At 39.9% G+C, this 24,299-nt stretch overlaps 1 protein-coding gene across 5 annotated transcripts in view; it reads right to left on the bottom strand.

Moving 5' to 3' along the window:
• Window positions 1-24,299, bottom strand: part of LOC127434106 (elongation of very long chain fatty acids protein 2-like) — a 98,933-nt gene that overhangs the window by 14,227 nt on the left and 60,407 nt on the right. For 3 of the 5 annotated variants that reach the window (XM_051686590.1, XM_051686587.1, XM_051686589.1), the window contains 3 exons: window positions 10,709-10,896; window positions 10,467-10,544; window positions 2,793-2,964 (listed from right to left, as the gene is read on the bottom strand). In XM_051686590.1, coding sequence (XP_051542550.1) covers window positions 2,793-2,964; window positions 10,467-10,544; window positions 10,709-10,896 — 438 coding nt within the window. The remainder of the gene's footprint in view (window positions 1-2,792; window positions 2,965-10,466; window positions 10,545-10,708; window positions 10,897-24,299) is intronic. The other 2 variants (XM_051686591.1, XM_051686592.1) reach the window with 1 other exon arrangement.

The raw sequence follows: 24,299 nt of genomic DNA, 5'->3' as shown, positions 1-24,299 counted from the left end.
TAGTTCATACAAATAAGGCTGGCCAATGCATCTTCTCTTTGACTTTAAACTTTTCAGACATGTTTTGTAAGTTCGGTTCTCTGGTTTGTGTGCAGCTGTGTTGTGATCTCGTGTGAATATCTCTGGTGGCTTGGTTGTAGTTACAACAAAGTGGGTTTTCTCTTTAACTCCCCATCTCGTGAGTAGGGGCTGCATGAAATGCTGCTCTCATGCACTATCTTGAACGTACACAGAAGAGCAGATGTCGGTCAAGATTTTCACTAAATAAAAAATTAGATTTCAGGTTGTTTCTCATCAAGCCTTATCATATGCTTTCAGAACAAGGCACAAGTCGCATATAATAATTTATTAGACTTCTGGCTTATACATTTGCATCCTTTTGAAACTTGAAGAGTTAACCGTACATTGCCATTGTGTGGCATCAGTGAGCAGAACAGTTTTTGTAAATTTCTCGCTTTGTGTACCAAAAAAGAAAGTCATAAAGGTTTAGAAGAACACGAGGGTGAGTAAATAATTACTGTATTTTCTTTTTTGGGGTCAACTATCCCTTTAAATGTTATTGTTTTCATTGTTTTAGCATGTTTGATCTTAATCTTCCTTCTGTGTTTTAAGCATAATGCAAGAGTAGATTTTTCTCTTTATGTAACAAATGTATTTGTTTGCATCGCGTCAAAGTCAATTAAAGTCAAACAAATTCAAACTCAGACAACAATTTAGCTCATGTTCATTTGGTCCCCAGTGAATGCTTATTGGACTCTTGGCTAGAAATATTGCTTTAGTTAATTAAAGCAAGAGACAGCTGATTTAAAAAAAAAAAAAAAAAAAAAAAAGACACTTTATTGTCAAGTTCAACTAAGTTTAACTGATTTAATAATACTGGCTTCCATCCATTAACAATGCAAGTGGAACTTTGATAATGCTCCTAATCAGAGCCAAATGTAACTATACACAGATTGTAATTAAGTTTTTGGTGATTTTGATTCATTTTAGTGATTCAACTCTTTTTATTCCATTCACCAAAAAGATTCGTTCAGATTCGTTCATTGATTCGTTCACTGACCAGATCTTCAAGTTACACCTTTTCACCTGCAGATGGCGCCAAATGACAGTCTTTTAAGTAACTGCATTGAACCAAAAGCAGTCAACATGTCTGATTATCCATTAATACATTTCTACTAAGAGACTTCAGCACTGCAGAGTGTTAAAGCATCATAAGTCCTTCCCCACAAATGACAACAAAGCATATCTGTCATACAGTGAACTGCTGAACATGAATTTTTATCAAGCCATACAAAAAAAGGACAACACTACTAGCCTAAAAATAATTCGGAATTTCAGTAACATCCGTATGTCATTGTGTGGTCATCATTCACTTTTATTCATAATTAATGCGGCCCCTTTTTCTTGTTGAACAAGACTGACGATATGAACGAACGACATGCAGCTCTTCCTCTCGGTCATATCATCATTCATGATGACTGATTCGTTCATGTCGATCGCGAATGAGTTTACAGTACATTCAGTTCGTTCATGACACGAACGAAATCACGACTAGTTCAGTGAAGGGGCGTATTCATTCAGTGGGTCCAATCAATGATATGCTCCTTCACAGCCCGCTCTCTCTAATGTCAATGGTACGCGTTAAAATCAGTCTTTAAAAGCACGACAAAAGTCTACAAAAGCACAAAGACACTTTAAAAAACACCAAAACTGCTTTTACCACAAAAGGCGGATCTTATTTTCTCTATATTTTGTCTAATGCTGGGCTTAATTAAAACCAAAACAAAGAAAAAGTTAAAGAAAAGACTAAACATCATACACTGTTCATCAAAGCACAACATTTCCATCTGTAATTCATGTTCTTTTAACTGTATTGCCTTCAGTCATTTTTACACAAATGTTTTACTGTATGTATACCTATAAACTTATCTTAAGTGCATTTATTTTCAGCATATTTTTTTGTATCAAAGGCATTTTTCATTAATATACTTCCATAGGATAGCCTGCCATGACACCAGCCGATTAATACTTTGGAGGTGGATTTTATGCCCATTGTAATGAACACTCAACCTATGGGGACTAGTTCTTTTCAGTAAGTGAACCTCCCACTAAGGCTTTGGGAAACATTTAATGTTACTTAATTTGGTGCTATATTAGAGCATATTATAGTTTTATTGTATAGTATATAGTGTTATAGCTACAGTATTTTAGTCTTTAAACTGTGGAAGGCTTTGATTAAAAAATGTTAATAAACATTATTGTGTTTTCTTTCCCAAGAAGAAACTGAATGCATTTTGACAGGAAATGTATATATTTTATATATGGGTCAAATTTAAGCACTTTTAAAATCTGTGATTTGAAATCTTATTGCCTTGTGATGGTCATGTACATGTAAGACAGATCTGTGCAGATTTGGCTTAGATAAACCTTTTTTTTTTTTTTTTTTTTTTCAGGTTGCAGCCACCAATGTTGTCTGTCTGATAGAGATGGCTTGCCTAGTTATTGAATGTATTTAATATTCATCACCCTTCAAATTGCAAGTGAATTGACGTTGCCACGGTCGAACTGGTGGGTGTTAATTTCAAACCCTGTAATGTTTCATGTACTACTAAATGTAATGTCATCTACACTATTTGTATTTGTAGTAGTCATTGTCTGACGTAACATTACTGCAATGGCTATTTTGGAAACATCATCTTAAAACGGACCTTCTGCTGTGAAACACAATTCCTCACGGCAGTAACGTTCATGGCCTTTCCCCTGCTGTAAGTACTTAGAATAGATGGACTTACTCTGTCCACAGGGTATCCAGTTGAGCACACACCACCAGATGTTAAACATAGAGGCATGATGATACACATGCAGGAAACTGATCTGGCTGTTTTTCTTCCTCAGCACAATGAAGATGGTGTCCAGGAATTCGATCAGCTTGGAGAAATAGTACCACCACAGGACTTTTGCTACCTATCAATGTACAAACTTGTCAATTGTACAAATTGAATGTCAAATTAGTTATAATATCACAGTGACTTAATGCCCACAGTAGTTTTAATGTATATCATGTGATCATAAATGACTGTTTCATGTTTAATTGTGGTTACTTTTAAGTTGTGGTATGAATTTAGTGATAACCTCAAGTCATTGTGCACTAACAAACAGCACTGATCACAGCCATGGAATGTGTCATGCTGATGATTTTACTCGTGCTCATTTATTTTTGTTTTCATTCTTAATTATAGTGTGTAAGATATTCAGGCAAGGAAGCAGCTTTTGAAATGCTCACATTCTGTACCTACTACCTACCTACCTACCTACCCCAGCAGCCATATCAGCCTGCAGCTCTTGCCTTGCCCACTAAAGCTAAGCAGGGTTGAGCCTTGCCAGTACCTGGATGGGAGACCTGTTGGGGAAAACTGTGGTTGCTGCAGGAAGAGGTATTAGGGAGGCCAGCAGGGGGTGCTGACCCTGTGGTCTGTGTGGGTCTTAATGCCCCAGTATAGTGAAGGGGACACTATACTGTAAAAAAAGCACCGTCTTTCGGATGAGATGTTAAACCGAGGTCCTGACTCTCTGTGGTCATTAAAAATCCCAGGGCACGTCTTGTAAAGAGTAGGGGTGTAACCCTGGTGTCCTGGCCAGATTCCCCCCATTGGCCCTTATCTATCATGGCCGCCTAATAATCCCCATCCCTGAATTGGCTACATCACTCTACTCTCGCCTCTCCACCAATTGCTGGTGTGTGGTGAGCGCACTGGCACACTGTGGCTGCTGTCGCATCATCCAGGTGGATGCTGCACACTGGTGGTGGTTGAGGAGAGTTCCCCTATACTATGTAAAGCGCTTTGAGTGTCTAGAAAAGCACTATATAAATGTATTATTATTATTACTACTCTAGCTATATTTAGAATATCATAAAATATCATAAAATAAAAATAGTATGTGAAACAGTATGATAAATATTTCAAACAGTAGATTGTTATATTGTCAAATGACCTCTTTACAGTGCATGTTTAATTCAGTTAGTGGCATTCAGTTATGATCTAAAAAGAATATAAATGGTGATTTCACATTGTTAATCCAGTTTTTTTGAGAGAGAAAAAAAAAAAAAAGAAATCTCAACTTTTTGTAGTCAAACCCAAGGAGGTTTAATAGTTTTGTATCCTTTAGCATTCCTATTCTGCGCATACAGCCCCGGAAGCCAACTTTGCTCATGGACATTTTTAGCCAGTTACCTGAACCGCAAACTGATCACACAATATTAGAATTCCTGGCTGCAGACAAGGAAAAATATAAGTCTGTTTCACGCTTTTAAATGCCCTCCAAAACAATTTCACTTGTGAATCATCTACTATATTTTAATTACATTTTTGCCATTTGTGTATTGCTTGCAAAAAACGTTTATTTCCTCAGGATGCACAGCTGCTTTTGAATGGCTGTCAATAAAGAAACAGGCTTTTTGCCTGCAAAGAAAATGGTGTAGTTATGACATGTACCACCAGAGGTGAACTGCCGACCCTAACCAGCCAAACCTTGACCCCATGGTATGACCAAAAAATCAAGAAGAAAACTGCAGCTGATATTACTTTCAGTGCATTCGTAACACTGGAAATGGAAAGTTGTGTTGTTGAGTGCATTGTAATGTGGGATCCAGCATTCCTTGCAGTGTACTGTACATTTTGCAGATGTAATCTGCACATTCCAAGTGAACAGACAATTATCATGCTGCTCAAAGTACCCATACAGCATGGCAGTAAAAATGGTACAAGTAGTATGGTAGTATGCTATTCTAGACATAGCTTTATTAACTCAGGTGAGCTTTTGTTGTTAGCATTATTGCTATAGTAAGTGCATTTTTACCAACTTGCAATCACTTATGAATTACAAATAAAAGGTTACTGTAAGTTCACTTCTGTTTAGATGTACTATGATGCCTATAATGATATAAGCCAGCAGTAGCAGCTCATGACCACAGATATAGGTGGGGCAGATCTTGCAAAAACATTTTATGTATTTTTTATTTTATTTTTTATTTTTTTTACATAATTAAATTAGTAAAATAATGAATAAAATAACAGAACTGTCTATATGCCATTTACATGTTTTCACAGTACTAAAAAACGAAATGCTTAATTATAATAATAATAGTAATAATAATAATAATGTTTTAAATCACAGTAAGTTTCAAGCAGTAAACAGGTTTGCAGCAGAAATGTTACAAATCACATGCGCTACTGTACACCACCCAATCCCCTTGTAAAATAAGAATGAAAAAGTAAATATGGGAAACATAACATTTTATTAATTTTACACAGAGCCAACACTTTTCGATACAATTTGTTATCACACAATAAATATTATTTAGTCTTTTGATTTCCAAACTATTCTTATGTCTGGCTTGTCGGGTCAGAGTTGTTTGATGGCCAGTTTGTCTTAAATTTGTAATGGAAACAACATGCTGTTACAAACAAGTTCATTGATAGCACTCACCATGTTCGCAATCTGTCACACTGCTGGTGCGCACTAATACTAAAGTTACCTTTGCTTTGGCTCTACGTTTATGGGCAGATTAATTTCTGTCCCAGTGCGTCTCAATAAGGGCTTGTTGCAGTACCATATTTGACCACCGATTTCTATTAGAAAAAAGGAGGGGCACTGTGGAGTTTGGGAGGGCAGCAGATTCTGTGCCCCACATGCACGCATATCTACAAGTATATCAAACTCAATGTAATGGAGGTTTCAGATACATTATGACTTAAAAAAATAAGAATTTATACTAGGGATGCTTTTAAATACATATGTAAGCATTTTGAATACATTTAAGGGTAAACAAATTACATATTGTAGTATGGCGTTATGTTTTCAAGTAGATTAATAATTAGGTCGGGCTCTGCCCTACCTGCCCATATGGATGAGCCATGCCTGTAAGCCAGGCTTTGAATAATTTAATAGGTTAGGCATGGTCTAGTTATCCCCTGCAGGTAGATGACTTACCTACTCCATTATAAGGGAAAGTTTTCCTCGTTTATTCTGGTGAGTGTGTGTATATTGCACCAAATGTGTGTTTGAATGCCGTGCTGCAACAGCTGGCTGATCAAATCACAGACATGGAACAACAATACCCGGACTCAGTTATTATTATTCTTGGGGATTTTAACAAAGCAAATCTCACACGTGAACTGCCCAAATACAAACAGCACATTACATGCCCCACCAGAGACAGGAACATAATGGATCACTGCTACACAACAATAAAGGATGCATATCGCTCTGTCCCTAGAGCAGCTTTGGGACTCTCTGATCAATGTCTGGTTCATCTTCTTCCAACCTACAGGCAGAAATTAAAATCAACCAAGCCAGTAGTAAGGACTGTAAAGAGATGGACCAATGAAGCAGAGTGGGAACTACAAGCTTGCTTCGATTGCATGGATTGGAGTGTTTTTGAGGCTGCAGCCACAGACCTGGATGAGCTCACAGATACTGTTACATCATATATCAGTTTCTGTGAGGATATGTGCGTTCCTACTAGGACTTATTTAAAGTTCAACAATGACAAACTGTGGTTTACAGCAGAGCTCAGGCAGCTTTGTCAGGCCAAAGAGGATGCTTACAGGGGTGGGGATAAAGTCTTGTACAATCAGGCCAGGAACACACTGAATAAGGGAATCAGAGTGGCTAAAAGAAGATACTCTGAGAAGCTGAAAAACAAGTTTTCAGCTAACAACCCTGCATCAGTGTGGAGTGGCATGAAACAACTCACAAATTACAGGACTCCTACCCCCAACCCTGTGGTGGACCAACAACTGGCTGACGACCTGAATGTGTTTTACTGCAGATTTGAAAGGCCCAATCTCACACCCCACACTCACTCTGACCTTCACTTCACACAAACACCAACACCTCCTGCAACCCCCCTCCTCCCCCCTCCTGCTACTCAACCTGCACTTAAGATCTGTGAAGATGATGTGAGCTGCATTTTTCAGAAACAAAAGACGAGGAAAGCTTCAGGCCCAGATGGCGTCTCACCAGCGTGTCTTCGATCCTGTGCTAACCAGCTGGCTCCCATCGTCACACAGATCTTCAATAGATCACAGGAGCTGTGTGAAGTCCCATGCTGCTTCAAATGCTCAATCATTATTCCTGTCCCAAAGAAACCAAAAATCACAGGACTTAATGACTACAGACCTGTCGCCCTGACATCTGTGGTCATGAAATCATTTGAGAGACTGGTGTTGGCCCACCTGAAGAACATCACTGGACCCTTTCTAGATCCCCTTCAATTTGCTTATCGAGCAAACAGGTCTGTGGATGATGCAGTCAACATGGGATTGCATCATATCCTGCAGCATCTGGACAGACCAGGGACATATGCAAGGATCCTTTTTGTGGACTTCAGTTCAGCTTTCAACACCATCATCCCAGCTATACTCCAGAATAAATTACACCAACTCTCTGTTCCCATGTCTAGCTGTCAGTGGATTACCAGCTTTCTGACAGACAGGTAGCAGCTTGTGAGACAGGGGAAACTTACTTCCAGCACTACCTCTACAATCAGTACTGGTGCCCCCCAGGGATGTGTGCTCTCCCCACTACTCTTCTCACTCTACACCAATGACTGCATCGCCAAGGACCCATCTGTCAAGCTCCTGAAGTTTGCAGACGACACCACTGTCATCGGCCTCATCCGAGATGACGATGAGCCTGCATACAGAAGGGAGGTTGAACAGCTGGCTGTCTGGTGCAGTCAAAACAACCTTGAGATGAACACGCTCAAAACGGTGGAGATGATTGTGGACTTTAGGTGGAACACCCCAACACTGACCCCGCTCACCATTCTAAACAGCACTGTGGCAGCAGTGGAGTCATTCAGGTTCCTGAGCACTACCATCTCACAGGACCTGAAGTGGGAGACACACATTGACTCCATTGTGAAAAAGGCCCAGCAGAGGTTGTACTTCCTTCGCCAGCTGAGGAAGTTCAACCTGCCACAGGCACTGCTGATATAGTTCTACTCAGCAGTCATTGAGTCTGTCCTCTGCACTTCAATAACTGTCTGGTTTGGTTCAGCTATGAAATCAGACATCAGAAGACTACAAAGGACAATTCGGACTGCTGAGAGGACTAGTGGTTGACCCCCTGCCCCCATTGAGCAATAACTACAGTGCATCCGGAAAGTATTCACAGCGCTTCACTTTTTCCACATTTTGTTATGCCTTATTCCAAAATGGATTAAATTCATTATTTTCCTCAAAATTCTACAAACAATACCCCATAATGACAACATGAAAGAAGTTTGTTTGAAATCTTTGCAAATTTATTAAAAATAAAAAACGAAAAAAAAATCACATGTACATGGTGAAAAGATGGTGTGGTTGTTTCAAGGAGCACAATATGACAATACTTGAACAAAAATGAGCTGCATTATCGAGTTGCCAGAAAGAAGCCAATGCCACAAAAAAGCCCGGTTACAATATGCCCGACAACACCTTAACACGCCTCACAGCTTCTGGCACACTGTAACTTGGAGTGATGAGACCAAAATAGAGCTTTATGGTCACAACCATATGCGCTATGTTTGGAGAGGGGTCAACAAGTATTGTGCTCCTTGAAACAACCTCACTGTCTTTTTCCAGAGCAGCCTGTATTTCTCCTGAGGTTACCTGTAGGTTTTTCCTTGTATCCCGAACAATTCTTCTGGCAGTTGTGGCTGAAATCTTTCTTGGTCTACCTGACCTTGGCTTGGTATCAAGAGATCCCCGAATTTTCCACTTATTAATAAGTGATTGAACAGTACTGATTGGCATTTTCAAGGCTTTGGATATCTTTTTATGTCCTTTTCCATCTTTATAAAGTTCTATTACCTTGTTACGCAGGTCTTTTGACAGTTCTTTCCTGCTCCCCATGGCTCAGTATCTAGCCTGCTCAGTGCATCCACGTGAGAGCTATCAAACTCATTGACTATTTATACACAGACACTAACTGCAATTTAAAAAGCCACAGGTGTGGGAAATTAACCTTTAATTGCCATTTAAACCTGTGTGTGTCACCTTGTGTGTCTGTAACATGGCCAAACATTCAAGGGTATGTAAACTTGATTAGGGCCATTTGGGTGATTTCTGTTATCATTATGATTTAAAAAGGAGCCAAACAACTATGTGATGATAAATAGCTTCATATGATCACTATCCTTAAATAAAAGACAGTTTTTTTGCATGATCAGTCATATTTTCAAAATCAATGCCAAAATTTCACAATTTCTGCCAGGGTATGCAAACTTTTGAGCACAACTGTACATAATTAAGTAATATTGGCATTATATGCATGATGTTAGCCAGAGGGGAACTGTCCCCACACAGTAAGCCTGGTTTCTCCCAAGGTTATTTTTCCTCCATTAACCAACATCTTATGGAGTTTTGTGTTCCCTGCCAGTCGCCTTCGGCTTGCTCACTGGGTTTATAAATACAATTATGATTTAATTACTTATATACACAATCGTATTTTATCAAACTACACAATGATGACTCTAAGACATTATAGATATTTCATTTTCTGTTCATGCATGATTCTCTGTAAAGCTGCTTTGAAACTATGTGTGTTGTGAAAGGCGCTATACAAGTAAAAATGACTTGACCTCTCCATCTTTTAGTCACTGTCACTATGGTTACAGCTGTTAGAATACAGTTGTGACTTCAGTTGTTCGTTCATACAGACAGCATTCGAACTGCTACTGTACACTGTTGTATGAATGGGACATTTCCAGACTTACACCTTTAAGTAAATACGGTTGTCAATCCCAAACACTGACAGTGTGAATGAAGCCTTTGTTTGACATGATCTCTCCCCCCACCCCCACACCTTAGCATTTTTAAATAATGCAGACTGATGGCTTTAACAGAAGCATATACTGTACTATCAATTAACTGTTAACTTTGTTAACTCTATTAACTCTGTTGCGCTCTATTGAGATGTATGGAAATGCTAATGGATGGAGAACTCCAGGTATTATAGACCTCCAAATAATCAAATAATCACAGATGATTTTACTTCCAGTTCATTTCTGGATCATACTGGACATGGAAGGTGTAGTAGCACTACTTGCATTTTTCCTTTTGATTAATCTCTTAATTATTCTCATTTGTAAGTCAATTTGGATAAAAGTACCTGTGGCTAAATGAATAAACATAAATAAATGAAAATCTAAATTCAGATATATTCCACACAGTGTACTGCACACTTGACAAATGATAGTAGGCAGTCTGTGTATTCCAAGCATACAGACAATTAGCATACTGCACATAAAGTACATACAATTTACTGCACACTGTTGAAATAGAACATGTAGTATGGTAGTACTGTATGATATTCCATGAAGAGCCTTTATTGTCTCACTCTAGTTTTCTTCCTAAATCTCAACAAGAACTGTCTGAGCAGTAGAAAAGAATGATGGTACAGTAAATGCAGTTTCTTACCCTTATATCTGCTTCACCCGCTTCATGTAATCCCTGACACTGTAGACGATAACCTGCAGACCACACCGTTGATATCAGCTATCAAACACACACACACACACACACACACACACACACACATACACACAACATAAATCAGGTACAAACTGCTTTAAGAACACTGGACATCAACAGATCAACAGATGAGCACTTGCATTGCTACTGAGAGACACAAACATAGATGCTAATGTTTGCTCTCTTACCTCAACCAGCATATAGAATGACAACATGGTGACAGAGAAGTTGTAGAGAAGTAAGACGTTTTTGAGTGAGTATGCTGGTCTATTTCTCATGTACTTTGGTCCCAGGTAGACTATAAGGAGGTAGACAAGGGTGAGGAAGAAGGTTGGTGTGTAAGAATCCAGTAGCGGCCATCCTCTCACGCGAGTATCTGACATCAAACACATATGTGTTACATACAGTAAAGGGTAGTGAACTGCTTTCTGAGTTAAGATTCAGCAGTTTTTATAGTAATTTACAAGTAATTTTAAGTATTTATTATATATTCTAATAACTCTAAATTTATAACTTTAATTTATTATATGACCTTGTTAGCAAAATGGGTTAATCCCAGTTTAAGTGAGATGACATGCCTTTATAGATCATAAGATCATTTTATTATATACAAAGGGTTTTGTTCAACAGTCTCATGACAACTCGTAATATGAAATTTTTTAATTATGAAATTGTGAGAAATTATATGACTTGGCTTGTACAATAAGGTATAACTTGTATTCCCATAGAGATCTGGTAAAAATCAGCAGTGGCGGGTAACATCGCTCATTCTAGCCACTTTGGCGGGTGACGTTTTCAGGGTTTTTTCTGCATGTAAAATTCTATGAATGTCGGGTGACTCGCAGCTGCTGCTCTCATACCTCACACACGCATCTATGTGGGGAGAATGTAGCGTGCTTTCAGGTGACCGCCACCGTGCACATTAGTGTGCTAAAGAGATGAGATCACCAGAGCTCTGGGACAGTGTAGAGTGAAACTTACTTGATATCCCGCTGGCTGGTGGAGAACACATAACTTATGTGACCCACTTGAATTCTACAGAGAGCTGTTTAGTATAAAGCTCTATATGGAGGAAGTCAAACCTCTCAAACTGCTACACAGCCACACGATGCCCAGTGAGTGCTCGATCCGGTGGCACTGGAGCACTACATCAACCGTCAACTGGAAGGAATGGCTGAGGGGTCCAGTGCCATCGCTCGGCGTTGCAGACGGAAGCACGACAGTGAGCTGAGGGCCAGTCAACGGCGTGTTCGGGGCCGGCGAGCCCGTCTCTCTCTCCTTTCTCTCCCGTCTCTGCTTTCTCTCTCCATTTTTTTATTTCTGGCCCCTTCTTCCCTTTCTCCTTTCTTTCACCCTGTTCCCCCTCCCAGGCACACACAGGTCAGATCCGGAGACTGGTGTGACCTGTCAATGCTCTCTCCCTGGGGGGGTGTGGGACTCCCACAAAGTATTTACCCTGGATAGGAGCTAAAAATGTCACCTAAAACGGCTTCAAGGAACTATAGTTCCTTAGATGCTAAAGCGTTGAAAAGCACTAGTCCCAGGGAAGAGTACCTAAAACGGGCTTTAGTACAGCCCTATTATGTGCATTTCTTTCGCTTCTTTGAACAGATGTAACCAGGGCAATTTCTAGCTAAATGTGGCATTTTCAGGAACATTTAAGTAGTAATTACATATTCCTAACCAGAAGAGTCACATGACGCCATGCGAGGTTCGGACATGTGAACGGCGAGCTCTGCGCACTTTGTTAGTTTTAATACTTTTTATGTCATATACTGGAGAGATTCAACACACCCTAACTCTTAACTGTTCTAGGAAGACAATATGTAAAATAATTCAAAATCCTCAGGCTCTGGAGACATTAAAAGACATTTACGTGCTCAAGCTGAAGCCCCTCCGGAGGCCTCAAGCCCGGGACTCAGTTTGGACGGGGCGGTGGAAAAGATTCAGCATCAACTGTCGAGCATGATGTCAATGCTGACGAAGGTCATTGCTGACTTTGGGAATTCGACGAGAGAAACATGATCAATTCAAGGAATGCAAGAAACTCTTACACCAACGGAAGGTTGCATTTGCACTGATGTTCCTGGCCAAATTGAGAATAGATGCTAAGGAGGGCCACAAAATATTTACATGCCCACAGCAAGCGATGTCCTTCATAAAGTCAATGGAATGAGTAAGTCATGGTGTGATTCTCACATTGCAGTCGAGTGGGCCTGACTCACTGAACATTCACTTGACCGTCTGAGGAAGCTGGGCACCTTTTTTGTTTCTTTTTGTGCTGGTTCCGCCTAGCGGCTGGAGTTTGTTTTGTGGAATAACACTCCTTCAAGAAACTCTTGCATCAGCGGAGGGTTGCTTTTGCACTGATGTTCCCGGCCAGGTTGAGAATAGATGCGAAGAAAGGCCGCAAAGTATTTACTTGTCCCCAACAAGTATTGTCCTTCATTAAATTCAATGGAATGAGTAAGTCATTGTGTAGCACTCACTTTGCAGCTGAGTGGACCTGACTCACTGAACATTCACTTTACTGTTCGAGGAAACTGGGCACCTTTTTTGTTTCTTTTTGTGCTGGTTCTGCCTGGCGGCTGGAGTTTGTTTTGTGGAGGAACACATCTTCAGGACAGTTATGCGGATTAATCTACACGTTCTTTGTGTTTATTCCGCCTATTGGCTGGAGTTTGATTTTATTCTGTTATGTTATTCTGTCTCACAAAATCTGTATAGAAACACTGGACTTGAGCAATCTGATGGCAAAGTTGTCATGGGGGCTCTTGGAGGCATACGAGTTTAGAGGGATGGACGCCAGTTAGCGCTGTCATGCGCAGGGTTAATGCGCACATTTTTATTTTTTCTGTTTGTTTGGTTTTGGAGGAAGTTCGTAGTTTGATTATTGCTCTAATGTTGGAATGTGGTCTTTATAATTGTGTTTCTGACACACAATCTATTTTTCTAATATGTCAAAATGTCAAATGTTAATATGAGTGGATTGTCTCTCTCCACGTGGAATGTGAATGGGTTGGGGCACCCCATAAAAAGAAGGAAGGTTATTTATTTTCTTAAACGTAAGAAATATGATATAGTGTTTCTTCAAGAAATGCATCTTTCTCCGCAGGAAGCTGAAAATTTTGGAAAGATGGAGTGGACATGTTTTCTTTTGTAAGTAAGGGCAGGGAGTCATTATATTGATAAGTAAACATCTACAATTAAAATGTATCAAACAGATTAAAGATAAATTAGGAAGAGTCATTATTGTTTTAGCTGAAATTCAAGGGCAAAGGTTGATTTTGGCTAATATCTACGCACCTAACGCTGATGATCAGGGGTTTTTTTATAAATCTTGAAGGGATGTTGCAAGCCACTGGCACCCCTCATGATATAATTTTGGGACAAGAGTTTAATCTTTTGATGGACTCAGTCCTTGATCATAGTGAAGCAAAAGTGTGTGAGCCACCTAGAGCAACACTGATGCTTCACAGGATGTGTAAAAATCTTGGTCTTACAGATATTTGGAGACTTTTGAACCCATCTGGTAGGGACTATACATTTTTTTCATCAGTCCATAAGATTTATTCTAGAATAGAGTCCCTCATTTCATCTATTGTTGATTGCTCAATTGGAAACATTGTAGTCTCAGATCATGCCCTGGTGAGTTTAGAGGTGTTGCCACATACGGAGAAAAAGAAATCTTATAGTTGGCGCTTTAATGTATCCCTTTTGCAAAATCCTGAATTCCAACAAATGTTAAAGGCTGAAATCAGTGTTTATATGGAGACCAATTGGTCCTCAGTATCCTCTGTGGGTGTGGCTTGGGAGGCACTTAAGGCAGTTCTTAGGGGTCAGATCATACACTATGCCTCATTCACCAAACAATCTGAAGCACGAGAACTCGTGGAGTTGGAAGGGAATATTAAAAGTGCTGAGGCAGAGCTGAAGCACCAAATGTCGTTTGATGGCCTCAGAGAATTGACCCAATTGAAATACAGATATAATACTATTTTGTCACGGAAGGTGGAGTTTTGGCTATTCAGGGCAAGACAGTCATACTTTGAGTCAGGGGACAAGGCAGGGAAGCTTTTGGCTAGAAATATAAAGCAGAGAGAGTCTTTTTCTACCATTCCCTCAGTGAAATCTGCTGGTGGTGAAACATTTACCTCGGCCATTGATATTAATAATGCTTTTAAAAAAATTCTATCTTGAGTTCTCTATAGATTATCTCTATAGTTCCACGTCTTCATCTACTGATGAAGACATTAGAAACTTTGTGGAACCATTAGATCTCCCTAAACTGACGATTGAGCAAAAAATTATCTTGATTCTGAGATAAACTTGGAGGAGCTTGGCGAGGTAATTAAGGCCCTGCCTGCAGGCAAGTCTCCAGGGCCAGATGGCTTTGCCACTGAATTTTTTAGATCTTATGCTACAGAACTGACTCCACTTTTGTTAGAAGTTTATACAAAATCATTAAAGAATGGAAAGCTTCTGCCAACCATGACACAAGCCCGGATCAGTCTGATTCTTAAAAAGGACAAAGATCCAATTTCCCTGATCCAGCTAGATGTAAAAATATTGTCAAACATTTTGGCTAACCGATTAAGTAAGTTATGACACCTCTTATACATATAGATCAGGTGGGATTTATTCTGGGCCATAGCTCTTCTGATAACATTAGGCATTTCATCAATATCATGTGGTCAGTGGCAAACAATCAGACTCTGGTCGCTGCCATCTCACTTGACGGCATGAAGGCATTCGATATGGTAGAATGGGATTATCTTTTTAAGGTTTTGGAATATATACGGGCTCAGGAATACTTTTATTGGATGGATTAAGTTACATTTAGACACCCGGTAGCAGCGGTACAAACGAATGGATTAATTTCAGATTATTTTACTCTGGATAGGGGCACCCGGCAGGGTTGCCCTCTTTCCCCCTTATTGTTCTGTCTTGCCCTGGATCCATTAGCAGCTGCGATAAGAAAGGATGATGATTTCCCAGGAGTGGTAGCGGGAGGTATGGCACATAAGCTTTTGTTTTATGCAGATGATATTTTATTATTCGTCTCTGACCCCACTAGATCTTTGCCTTGCCTCCACAGAATTATTAATTCCTTTTCTAAATTCTCAGGACACAGTTAGTTGGTCTAAATCTGAAGCTTTGGCTCTGACAGTGTACTGCCCAGTAAGGGCTTTTCAGCCGGGCACCTTCCAGTGACCCAAACAGGGCATTAAGTATTTGGGCATCTTATTCCAATTTTTGTGATTTAGTTAAAAGTTAATTTGACCCCTTAATAAAAAGGTTTTCGAGCGATGTGGGCAGGTGGGCTTCTTTGCATTTATCTATGATATGGAAAGTTAATGTTATTAAAATGAATTGTATTCCAAAATTCAATTACCTGTTACAGTCTCTCACTGTAGATGTCCCCCTCTCTTATTTCAAGCAATTTGATAGTATAGCGAAGTCCTTCATTTTGAATGGTAAGCATCCCAGATTACATTTCAATAAATTACAGAGGCCGATTGACAATGGTGGGCTAAGCCTATGCTGTTTTATTATTATGCATTCGGTTTCAGACATTTGGCTCATTGGTCGCTTCCACCTGCGAGAGCCCCTCCCTGGTTTTGTATTGAACAGGAAGTCCTTGCCCCTATTTTGCCATTGCAAAGCCTTTCTATCAAACTAATCGGAGAAGTTAAATTACACCCCGTTATCTCGCATTTGCACGTGGTATGGACATAAGTGTCCAAAATGTTTAATTTGGAGATTTATCTAAATGTTGCCTTGAGCATATGGCTGAAACCAAAATTACGTATTAATAAGTCCCCTTTCTGCTGGCCAGAGTGGATTCTGAGGGAGGTTAATACCCTTGCTGATCTATATGAGAGTGGAGTGTTGAGATCTTATGAAAATATGGTTCAACATTTTAGGATTCCCAGATCTCAGTTCTTTAGGTATTTACAGCTGCGCCACCTGCTCTGCACTATTTTTGGGAGTAGCATATATCCCCCTAAAGCAGCAGATACTCGAAGTGGTGATTACTGCTTTTGGAAAAGGTCATGAGGCATCAGTGTGTTACTCCCTGTTAAGTCAGAGTCTGGGGGATGGAGCGTCAACTTCTCTCAAGAGATTACGGGAGAAAGATTTAAACTTGGTTTTGGAGATGGGAGTATGGGCTAGGATTCTAAAAAATGTCAAGTCTGCATCTAGAGATGCAAGGATGCACCTGATGCAATTTAAGATTTTGCATCGATTCTATTAGACCCCCTCTAGATTGTATAGGCTTGGTCTTAAAGACACACATTGTTTGTGGATCCAGTCTTCTCTAGCACTTTAGACAGTTTCGCCACACTTCGATTAAAGAAGGTTAAAGAGAAAAGCCCCAAACTGAGGTACAATGATCACACTCACTCTCTTAAGAGAGTAACGTGAAAAATTGAGTGCTTGTGGAAGAGTACATAATTAGATTGTTTCGCTTTGCATGGAAGGATAGTGTCTCTTGCTACAGACAGGCTCTAAAAGCTTCCAGGTCTGCATATTTGAGCAAATTTATAGAAAATAACCACAACATTCCCTGGTGTTTATACAGTACCTTGGCTAAATTGACAAAGAACAAAACTTCGACTGATCTAAAAATTCCCTCGCAGCACAATAGTAAAGATTATATGAATTTCTTTAGAAATGAAATCATAGAACAGAGACTGCACTTATCAGAGTTACAAATGACTTGCTCTTATCATCTGATCGCGGCTGCATTTCTCTTATAGCGCTTTTAGATATTAGTGCTGCCTTTGACACCATAGATCATAACATTCTCTTGGACAGGCTTGAGACTGTTGGCATTTGTGGACAGGGATTATCTTGATTTAAGTCCTATTTATCTGACCGCTACCACTTTGTTTGTGTAAATGAGGAGTGTTCAGATCAAGTAGAAGTAAAGTACGGAGTGCCACAGGGCTAAGTGTTTGGTCCCCTGCTTTTTATACTGTATATGCTTCCATGGAATTAGTTTTGACTGTTCAGCCGACGATACTCAGCTTTATATTTCATCATGATGAAATTTCACAATTTTCCAAGATAGCAGATTGTATCAATGATATCAAAGACTGGATGGCTAGAAATTTCCTTCTGCTCAATTCGAAGAAAAAAAAGGTACTAATTATTGGACCAAAAACCTTGAAACATAAAATGCTAGAATATAATTTGACTCTCGATGGATGTACTGTTATGTTGTCTTCTAAAGTTGTAAAGCTGCTTTGAAACAATGTGTGTTGTGAAAAGCGCTATACAAATAAATATGACATCTAAACAGAGTTCTTTTATTTATTTGCAAATTAAGCATCTTGCTTGCCAGAGATCAAAAGGCAAAGTCAAAGGCACAGCGTGACATTCGCTGCATTGTGGTTCTTGTCCGGAATTCAGCACATCATGTCTGATTTTGTGTGGAAAAACATTCAGAACTAAAACGCTGATTTTCTGCAAGATCATGTTGTATTGAGAGAGCCCTGTCTGCACTCTGCTTAACCCTTCCTTGGTCCTGACAACAGATTCAACTGTAGACCTCACCTGGTAATTATTCGTTACAACTCAACGTTCGAATTTACCAATTTTCCCCCCAACTATTGATTATAAATCATTAACCTACTTATTACTAATTTCGTAGTGCATTTCAGTAATTTTATGTATAGTAACAAAAATATTTTTATGCAAATGAAAAGTAATCAGGAGTCATATTTTGCCTCTCATAAGAAACTTTAATTTGCATTTATTCTACTTTTTTAATGTGTTATTTACTGTATATATCAATATGTCTCCAAACACGTCTTCCTTCCATGTTTACCCTATCCATTATATATATATATATATATATATATATATATATATATATATATATATATATATGTATATATATATATGTATATACATATAAATTGTTTTTTAAAGGGTGTATGAAAAAGTTTTGTATGTGTGTGTGTATCTATGAATGTATGTATGTACAGTATGTATGTACAGTATGTGTGTGTGGGAAGGATGTTGTGAGTACATATGTGTGGGGATAGGGTGTGTGCGTGCCTTTATGAGTATGAGTGTACTTAAAAATAACTTTTGGAACTGTACTACCATTTTACAGCTTTCTTGCAAGTTGTGCTTCAATGGGAGTCTGAGGCAGATACGTTTGCCATTATGTTCAGTGGAGCTCGATGTTCATTGGACAAGAGGCTCTAAACGCATCATTTTGGGTGCCACCCGGATGCCGTGTGTCTCTGGGAGTCTACGGGAGATTCATGAGTGCTATTTGCATGAGGGAAATTATCTGATTGTTGATTGGACTATGGGCTTTCAATCAATGTAATTTTATCCTGCCTGGAAGCCTGGCGGTGAGGATTGGTCGGCAGCGAGGATTAGTCAAGCTCTCAAATGGTTGGAAACACGTAACAAACCGCCAATCATTAAAACTGATGTATATGAGTGACAACATTATGAATTAAGACAAAATCATTCAGTAGGTGCAGAATGATTGGCGGTGCAGAAGTTGGTTGTGGTTTATTTAATGCAGTTCATGTCATGTGATAATCTTCATTTTTGAACACATACAAACAGATACACAAATAAAAACTAATTAAATGTGGACTTGATTGGAATAAATCAATGCTTTGAAACTGAGGCTGTATTGGGACTGCTCTTCTTTCTCCCTGTTATAAACTTTTTGAACGAGGTTGAAGATAACGTGTTAACACACCAGTGCATCTACATGCACACAACATCTAGTACAAAGTGGTCCTTTGAGCCAGATGTGTTAACAGCCTGTCTTCATGGCAACATCCAGGGATTATTATGAAGAACAACTGAGTCCCCATCCTAGCAGGACCTGACTGATGTCTGGACATCTTGAGGATTTTGAACTTATTTTCAAACCATGGCAGCTCGTTCCACCATCCCTGCCAGAGGACTTAAGGCATTAACATATCAGTGAGACTGTCTCTGCTCCAGATGTGGACTATTGAATCTTAACTCCTGATAGGCTTTGGACTGAGCAGTATACTGAAACTGGTAGGCTGCTTAGAGTGGAGGAGTTTGTATGGAATTTTCAAGAGCAAACCAAGGAACTACAAAGCACATTACAGATGTCTCTCAAGCAAGGCAAAGGTTCACAACACAAAGACTTGCTTAACCCCATTGCCGCAGGTGCTGGACATCGAATGTCTGTCTCTCATTCAGACAGTCAGCAGTAGTCCATCCAGCAAAGAAGAGTCAGTTTGCCTCTTCTCTATGCAGACGATAAACAATGTTCACTAACCCCTGACAATGTTGAAATGACTAGATACTCGTAACCACCTGTAATCAGGCCTCAGCCATTTGACTCTCCCACTCAGTCACATTGCCAGATTCTGATCCAGCCTCCACCAGGGTTATTACCTCAGGCTCAATGGTCACTTTCTCGTCCAGCATCTGCACCTGTTACTGAGCATCAGGTAGTGTGACATGAACCACGCCCTGAGTCTGCTCCAGCCTATACGACACACCAGCCTGGTGATCACCAGCAGACATCTCACCCACAATTTCAGTTCCTTGGGCCCCAATGCATTCCTCCAATGGCATCATCTACATCTACAGTGTCCAACCTCCAGTTTATGTGCCTCCCACAAATGTGCAGAGCAACACAGTACACCCTAATTCCCTACAAGCACAGCTGCTGCAATCATTACCTACCTTTGCTCCAACACAACCACTTGTGTCCCGATACTCAGAGCCTACCCAGTCTGTAAGGTATCTAGATGCATACACACTGGGCTATCTGTTTGCCATACCCTCAGATGCAATACCCCGGCCACAGCCATATTCCATGCCATTCTCTTCCCCTGAGCACCAGAACAGTCAGGCACAGGAACAGTATTTTCCCTCAGCCTATCCATCTCATGAACAGTTAAATTGCCCCATTGAGCAATAACTATGTGCAATACACAGTTTAGACTTTTTTTATCCAACACATCCAACCTCTTCTGCCATTTCATTCCTCTGAAAAAAAAAAAAAAAAAAAAACATTTGCACTGTAAATATACATAACAGATAACAGATTTGTATTAGATTTGCATTACGTATGTGTGTATGTAAGTATGTGTGTGTCTGTGTGTATGTACGTACGTGTATAATTATTTTTTATTTTTTATTATTATCTATGTCTTGCTGCTGTTTTTGTATTGTTTTTGTATTGTACACTGGACTCTCCTGTCACCAAGACAACTTCCTTGTATGTGTAAGCATACTTGGCAATAAAGCTGATTCTGATTCTGATTCTGATTACCCAGCCATCAGTTCAGGTTCCTAGCATGATGGAGATGGCTATTGCTTCCTCTTATGGAATACCCAAGCCTATGTTCATTAGTTTTACCTCTGGAGAGGAGAGTGACAGCGCTATGGACAGCCACAGCAACAGGTACAGGGGGAAATTAGTAGTGTTCTATGCACTCCTCTTGGGTACATTTAGCTGTATACCACTCAAGCCAAAATCTTTGTACAAGCTCTGTGGAGAAGTAAAAGAGGCTGGGACTATCCCATCAAGAAGGAAATGCTCCAAAGATGGCAGGAATGGGCTAGTGAACTTCAGTATGTCCCCAAGATATGCATGCCAAGGTGCTAATTCTCACTCTGTCTAGAACCTGACAAGGCCTATGTTCACATCACAGCTGAATGTGGCCCAAATCTGATTTTTTTTTTCACTCACATGTGACACAGATCTGTTAATTGGATGATCGTGTGAACAGCCAAAAGTGTTTTGAATCAGACATTTTCAAATCCGATCTGGGCCACTTTCATATGTGGAAATAAATCGGATACACATCTGATTTTTTCCAATGTGTCTTCGATGTGAACAGCCAGGTCAGATTAAATGTGATTTTTACAAGAATCTGCCTCAACATTCGTCATTTGCACACTTAATTTCCAGCGTATATACGGCTGTTATATTTTAAAACTTTTAAGTGCTAGTTGTATCTGTCTAGGTAATGCACTCAGTTTCTTTTTAGGACAGAAAACAAAAGTATAGGCTTCAACAGTTGGGTACAGCAATTCGTTTAGATTGCAAGTTAAATATGCGTATGAAAAGATACAGATGTAGATTTATATTTCTCAAACTGTATCAAAATATGAATGCAAGCCAGTCAGTGGAAATATGAAATAAATAAAGATAACTCTTCTTCCCTTACATATATGTAATTCTGCTTTTCCTGCTGTCTTCGCTCGTAGGTAATATTACACTTGAACTTTGATGATTATTTAAATTCCACCATACAAAGGCAAATGTCTACATAAAAATACTTTATCAATCAACGGTCTTTCTCCATCACTTGTGGACATATTATCAGATAGGCATGTGTCCTATCTGTGTAAAAAACAGATAATTAAATTTTTTATTATAATTTAATTCATTATTCGTTTTATAATGATGAACATCCTGGAGTTTGTTATATGCATGCTCAAGGAGTGCTACATGCATGCGGGTCAGTTTAGGAGTGTCGACTGTTCAGACCATTGTCTAAAATGTGCTACATTTAAAATGTGAACAACCTAACCAAAAAAAAAAAAAAAAAAACTGATTTGAGCAAAAAATCAGATCTGGGCCACATTCAGCTGCGATGTGAATGTAGCCAAAGGCTTAATCGAGTTGCGTGTGTTCTGTGATGCCTCTGAGCAGGCCTACAAGTCAGTGGCATGCATGTGTCTCCAAGACAATAAGGGAGGGATTCATGCCTCATTTGTTATGGCCAGGTCCCGTCTTGCACCTAAAAAGCAGTTATCAGTACCCCGACTTGAACTGCCCTTACTGGAGCTCAATTAGCTAAACTCCTGTTAACAGAGCGTACTCTACTTATCCAGACTCCACCACAGTTCTGACTTGGATCCAGTCTGAGTCCTGTCATTATAAAGTGCTTGTGGGCACTCGGATTGCAGAGATACAAGAATTGACCAGTGTAGAGAGCTGGAGATATGTAGCCTCCAAACTGAACTCTGCAGATGATATTACAAGAGGAAAACCTCTTCAGGAGCTCTTTAAGCCATGTCAGTGGAATCAGGGCCATCACTTTCTACAGCAGTCACCTAAATACTGGCCAGTACAAACTCCATTATCCTCAATGGGTGAGAGTGAGTTAAGAAAGACATTTTTCTGTGCTCATGTTGCTGTCCTTCAGTCCTCCCTACCAGATTCAAAGCAGCACACTACATGGGAAGATTTGGTCAACATCCAGTTTTTCAGCCTTGCAAAGGCAACCTCCTCTCCGGATTACTCCCAAATTTGTATCATATTCAGGTGAGGAGGTTGCCTTTGCAAGGCTGAAAATCTGGATGTTGACACCTTGCATCCCATTGTACTGGCACCTGATCACCCCAACACCAAATTCATAATACAGGACTATGACAACAGACTCCTTCATCCTGGCCCTGTACGTGTCTTCGCCGAGTTATGAAGAACATATTGGGTGCATAACATGGACACAGATTCTTTTCTGATATTACACTCAAAGCGCTTTAAATGAACAGAGGTTCTACTTAACCACCACAAGTGTGCAGCATCCACCTGGATGATGCGACGGCAGCCATAGTGCGCCAGTATGCTCACCACACACCAGCTGTTAGTGGAAAGGAGAGAGTTGAGTGATACAGCCAATTAATGGATGGCGATTATTAGAAGGCCATGAATGATAAGGGCCAATGGGGGGAATTTGGCCAGGACACCGGGGTTACACCCCTACTCTTTACGAGAAGTGCCCTGGGATTTTTAATGCCCACAGAGAGTCAGGACCTCGGTTTAACATCTCATCCAAAAGATGGTACCTTTTTACAGTATAGCGTCCCCATCACTGTACTGGGGCGTTAGAACGAACACAGACCGCAGGGTGAGCAACACTGCTGGCCTCACTAACACCTCTTCCAACAGCAACCAATTTTTCGCTAGGAGATCTCCCATCCAGGTACTAGCCAGGACAACCTCTAATCTCTGATCAGGGCACAAATTTCAGAGTTGGGAACCGAGAACTCCAAGAGGCTTTCACTGCACTTGAGCCAGCAGTCCGAGAAAAGTTGAGTGAGCAGAGTATATTCTATCAGTTCAACTCTCCACATGCACCTCACTTTGGGGGTGAATGGGATTGTGAAATCAGCTCTGTCAAAGCCTTTCTTCAGGTGGTCCTTTTTCTGATTAACATTTTTTATTGATTCACAAAATTGACAAAGAAAAGCAAAACATATATTCAGAGAATCAGCATTTAACCCCCACTATTACCCCTCCCAGTACCCAACCCCACCCTAACCCTCAACAAACATCCCTGTGGTCACACGAGTATACACACACACACACACACACACACACACAAAAATAAATAAATTATATATATATAATCACACACATGTCTGCCGATCATAACACTGTCTAGGACCCAATTTTTTATGTGTTTATCCCCTATATTAATGACCACCCTATCACCTAAAATACAGAGTCTTGGGCAAAATGAAATTTGAGTGCCCAATACGTCAAACATAAAACTCTGAACCCTCAACCAAAATTCTTGGATCTTAACACACCACCAAAAAACATTGATTATGTCCCCATCTTCTGATTGGCATCGCCAGCAGATGGGTGTGTCTTTCAGACCAAGCCTATACAATCTAGAAGGGGTCCAATAGAATTTATGTAAAATCTTAAATTGCATAAGACGCACCCTTGCATCTCTAGATGTAGACTTTACATTTTTCTGAATCCTAGCCCACACTCCCTCCTCCAATACC

The sequence above is a fragment of the Myxocyprinus asiaticus genome, chromosome 44, assembly GCF_019703515.2.
Source record: "Myxocyprinus asiaticus isolate MX2 ecotype Aquarium Trade chromosome 44, UBuf_Myxa_2, whole genome shotgun sequence".
Lineage (NCBI taxonomy): Eukaryota > Metazoa > Chordata > Actinopteri > Cypriniformes > Catostomidae > Myxocyprinus > Myxocyprinus asiaticus.
This window is presented reverse-complemented; position numbering and strand designations above follow the sequence as displayed.